This window comes from Tupaia chinensis, unplaced genomic scaffold (genome assembly GCF_000334495.1).
Source record: "Tupaia chinensis unplaced genomic scaffold, TupChi_1.0 Scaffold000028_1, whole genome shotgun sequence".
NCBI classification, from domain to species: domain Eukaryota; kingdom Metazoa; phylum Chordata; class Mammalia; order Scandentia; family Tupaiidae; genus Tupaia; species Tupaia belangeri.
This window is the reverse complement of record NW_006159458.1, coordinates 7895597-7900726: the sequence shown is the minus strand read 5'-3', so window position 1 is coordinate 7900726 and position 5130 is coordinate 7895597. Positions and strand designations below refer to the sequence as shown.

Below are 5130 nucleotides of genomic sequence, written 5' to 3'. Positions count from 1 at the left end.
CCCCCCCCACGGGTCATGGCCACTCCGCAATCTCTTCTTCATTCTCCTCTCAGTCACGCACACATAAGTATCTGGCATGAGTTTCAAGCCACTGGGTTTGGGACTAGAACCGTGGTTGATTATGTGAGAGTACAGCAATGTACCTGCTACACTATCTGCTGGCTCTCATGATGATGATGATGATGATCAATGTCAAAAGTTTAATGCTAGGACCAGCAGTTAGCGTAATGGCTATGTTGCTGAATTCCCATGTAGTCGAACATGGTTCGAGACCCAGAACCGGTGGCTTAAACACATGCCGGGCGCATGTGTGTGTGTGCCCAAGATTTTGAGAGGAGAATGGAGGAGAAGGGATTGCAGCATGGCCACCCCCCCGGGAGGTGATTTCTCAATTTCTGTCTCTCTGTCTCTCTGTTTTTCCAGCTAGCGCACACACCCTGTAGCAAAAACCTCTCAAAAAAAAAAAAGAGTTTAATGCTTATTTGTGTAAGTGATTTTGTGTGAAAATATTTAGAGGTTATTAAAAAGTTATTCTACAGGCAAAGGAAAAAATCCATTAGTCATTTAAAAGAGGACTACATACCTTATAATCTTAAGGTGAAATGTCCTAATATAAAACATCATTATGAAACATGATGTAAGGGACCAGCAGATGGTGTAACGATTATGTCGCTGGACTCCCACATAGTTAACCACGGTTTAAGCCCTGGACCCAGTGGCTTGAAAAATGCCTGGCATGTGTGCACATATATCCAAAATCCAAAGAAGAAAGTGGAGGAGAAGGGAATGCAGCATGGTCATCCCCTCTTGGTGGTGATTTCTTGCTTTCTGTCTCTGTTTCTCTCTGGCAAGTGCACATGCCCTATAGCAACCTTCCCCCCACACCCCCCCAAAAAAAAGAAAGAAACATTATGTGACATCATATTAAATAAGTCCTGGAAAACATGGGGAATAATACGTCACAGAGATAACTGTGTGTGCCAATGACTAGCTGGTACAGCTATTTATTTATTCTATCAGTCCGTACATGTAGTACACTGACGGTATGGATCCACAGAGACACCAACATATTCCTGCTTTAAAATTAAATTTGATCTAATAAACGTTTAATTATTATGGAATTTTAAAAACTTACATGCTGCTACGATTATAAAGAAAAGCAAATAAGGCCTTTGATATACATTAAGCACAGAACATGCAAGGTCCATTAAACAGCAGAAATGGATCCTAAAAGGGACACACGCATACCCTCTGTCAATGTAGTCTGTACAACATTGCTCACTCTATTTTTGCGTATATATGCTGGTGAATTATGGTTTAAGGTCCCCATCCCGGTCGAGTTACACTCTCAAATGTAATTCTCTCCTAATAATTTAGAAATGGACTTGGGAGTTCTAGAAAAATGGAGACTTTCCCAAGTTCTTGACTGATCTTTTCTCCTTCCCCTGGCTCTCTGGAGTACTATTCCAACAGGTACATGCTGGTAGAGCATGTACTGGAGAAAGAGAAAGAAAATGGTTGGATTTTTCTCCTTCGACATTTTCTAATCTTTTTCTCAGGGTATTCTTTAAACTTTCGTGACTACTGTTACCTTTTTATTCTATTTCAACATGGAATTCATAAATGGAGAACAGAAGTGATTTTCTAAGTAATTCAGTGCCCCTCCCCAAAAAAATTTGTTATGGGTGGAGGGTCGTAAATTAACTGTGGCAGTTTTCTACTTACTATTTTCTAATGCATTACTCGGGGAACACCACTTTGTGGACACTGTCCTTTATTTATAGAAAATTTTATATTTTCACTCATCACTTAAGTAAAATCTTAACAATTACAAGAATATATAAGTAAATTTTTTTGCTTCTTTCTCCTTTGAAGCTAAGAGAAGTACATTGTTTGAATTTCATCTGACCTTTTTCTAAGTGTTCTCAGGAAATGTTTTCTTAGCTCTAAAAGCAAAACTATTTCTTAACAGTTGTATTTCTAAAGCTATTATCATTTTTATTTCTTTATATGATAATCTCATTGGAGGGGTGATATATCTAAAATTATAGCTATATTGTACCCAACCACATCATAATACCTATTGATACCAAAAAAAATCTCAATTTTCATATCTCCTAATCCTATTTACACATTGTCTATCTCTGTTGTCCTTTTGGCAAACCTTTGCTAGGATCTCTCATTGTGTAATCACTTTTTCATTTTGAATGTACATCATCCATGACTCTTTATAAAATTTATTACTTTATATCAGAGAGTATGGCTATTTGGCTATTTTATTAATACTGCATTTACTTTAGAAGATTTTAAGCTCTTTGGTTACAGAGCACTCATCGGATAGATCTTTGTATCATTCACATTTCTCAGCTACCAATACAAGTTTGTTGAATAAATGAATGACTAATGTATATATGTAAATTTAAATGTGTCTATATTGCTTCTACTGAATTCTGACTTTATTGTATACCCAGACTTTAGTCTAATTGCTGGTATATAAGACATAATCAATAAACATCATTGAATAAAAAGTCAAACTGTATGTGGCAAGACAGACAGCTTCTTCAGAAGGGTACCTTGCTTTTGGGTGGTGGGCTGTTTGTGCTCTTGTCTGTGTGAATGCTGGTAGGAGATACAGCAGCACCAAGGTTGCCTTGGGGTATGCCTGGGAGCTTGCCTCCTGGAGAGACCTGCATTGCAGCTAGCTGGGCAGCATATAACTGCTACAAAGGAAAAAGAGAGAGAGAGAGAGACTGTGAAAAATAAAATTAATGTACCCTTTAGAAAGCACTTTTGTTAGGATGTGGTGTTTTTCCTACGGGTATTTTCGTTTAGTATGTTGGAATAGTTCAAGAAAGACACTGTCACCTCAACTTTCATGGCTTACTTAACAGGAGAGAAATGATAGATATCACATTTAAGGGGTCTCAGCTTCAGCATGTCTAAGGACTCAAAGCAAATAACAGTCATCCATGTTTACTCTTTTCCAGTGTCTGTGGAGCACAAGTATATCATAATATTTAGTTAAGTGTACTTTTTGCTCTACTTTGAACTTATACAGTGTGCTACAAATAAATAAATAAAAAGTGCAGCTTCACGTACCTACTAATTTTCTTACTATCCATATTGACTCAAGCCCTGTATATCTCTTTTCTTTGACTTGTTGAAATGAACACCTATAACAATTTTCCTGAGCATTAGTTGTGTAGAAATATAGAAAAGACATTGATAAGGAATGGAAGAGTATTCAAAGAACATTATCTGGTCTCCCTATATTATAAAAATTAACTGGATGCCTTCCAGAAGTTCGCTTTACTTCATGACGTATAAACACAAACAAATTTCAAATTATCTTGAGGATTAGAATTTTAAGGAATATTGTCTAAAACATACACTCTTCCACTAAGCCATTACTTAATATTTCTTATTAAATAACCAACAAAAAATTCTTCAATGAGTTATTAATACATAAAAAGAAATATTTCACTTTGATAATGATGGCCATGTGTCATAGCATTCTCAAAGAGGCTGCTTTATATTCAAATAATTACATCCAAACATTTAGATAAATAATCTTTTCATCTTCATTTGGCCCTTGTGAAAAATACTTACATCTGAATGAGGAAGAAATTATGAAACTTCCTAACTTTTACTATGCCAGCTAAAGCTTCTATACTAAAGCAACTGATGCTGAAGAAAAAAGTTCTCAAGGAGAAGAGCTACAAAATATTCTGTAGATCATCTTGATTCTTTTTTTCTGAAAGAGATGTTTCAAAAGACAAATACTGCTCCAGATAAGCCAAAGATACTGACAAGTGGGATCTTTCTATAGGCAAAATACTAACAATTGAATGCAGCACATATTTACATGAAAATATACATTGTTCAGTTTACAGACTAAATGGCCAACATGAAAACAGGACATTGAAAATACTGATAAATATTACAGCTTATTTTTATGCAAAGAAATATAGGATGTATTCCAGAGAGATACTGAAACACCAGAGGAAGATAATTATTATCAATAACGTTTGTCCCCTTAGGTTTTTCTTGTGTGAGTGTGTGTGTGTGTTTGTGTGTGTGTGTGTGTATGTTGGCATAATTGTATCGTTTCTTTTCCCAGTTAATCAGAGGGAAGGATAACACTGAATTCCTAAAACTTAGTTTAAAGACCACCAAAAATTTACTTCAATTATGCAGACTTAAGAGTTTTCTATGTTTTTAAACATCAGAATTAATCTATTTTCCATACCTACATTAAACCTATGTGTTGTATTCTGCAATTATTAAAGTAACCTTTTCTCTCATCACCCTCAATGATTTGTGAAGCCTTTAAGAAAGTAACCAATTATCCTAGGATATCAGTTTGCAAATTAAAATTTTGCCCAGTAGGGGCCCAGCAGGTGGTGTGGTGGTTAAAGAGCTGAATTCCCACATGACCAACCACAGCTTGAGTCCTAGACCTGGTGTCCTGAAACTCATACCAGGCACATGTGCTTGCATGCCCAAAATCTTGAGAAAATAATGGAGGAGAAATGATTGAGCATGGCCATCCCCCTGGAGGGTGTTTTTCTCTTTCCATCTCTTTGTCTCTCTCTGGTGAGTGCACGTGTCCTATGGCAAAACCTAAAAAAAAAAAAAAAATTGCTCAGTAGAATACATGTACAGGTACAGAATTTCTATGAGAACAGTATAATATCATCCACCTTACTGTTATTTCTACAGAATACACAGACTTAAAGTAACTTACAATAAAAATGACATGAGCTACTCTTTAGCTGGCTAACATCAGGGGGCTCTTCTCTCCTCCCAACTCCCATATTCCTTTCTTTATATTTTGGCCTTCTCTGTGAAGGGGATAAATTTTAGAGTTATTCTTCCCCAACTGGGATCAATTTTCCACCACTCCCAAATCATTGTATTTTCTATTAAGCATACCAGATTTTCCTGCTTTGCCAAGGTATAGAAGTGAAATCAGAAACTATTCATTTTCAACACATTTTAATTTGTGTCAAATATATGTGCTCCTAAAATGTATATTCTATTACATTTCAGAAGCAATAAAAGGTCTCAAGTCTTAGAGAACCTAATGTATTTTGGGTAGGCTCAGATAAAACAAACCAGAAATTTTAA

General features: G+C 35.9%; 1 protein-coding gene across 12 annotated transcripts in view; it reads right to left on the bottom strand.

Annotated features, from left to right (window-relative positions):
• SOX5 (SRY-box transcription factor 5) overlaps positions 1-5130 on the bottom strand; it is a 1018333-nt gene that overhangs the window by 82240 nt on the left and 930963 nt on the right. For 10 of the 12 annotated variants that reach the window (XM_027771080.1, XM_027771084.1, XM_027771082.1 and 7 more), the window contains one exon: positions 2574-2720. The exons of the other annotated variants lie outside the window; for them this stretch is intronic. In XM_027771080.1, coding sequence (XP_027626881.1) covers positions 2574-2720 — 147 coding nt within the window. The remainder of the gene's footprint in view (positions 1-2573; positions 2721-5130) is intronic. 12 annotated transcript variants of the gene reach the window in all.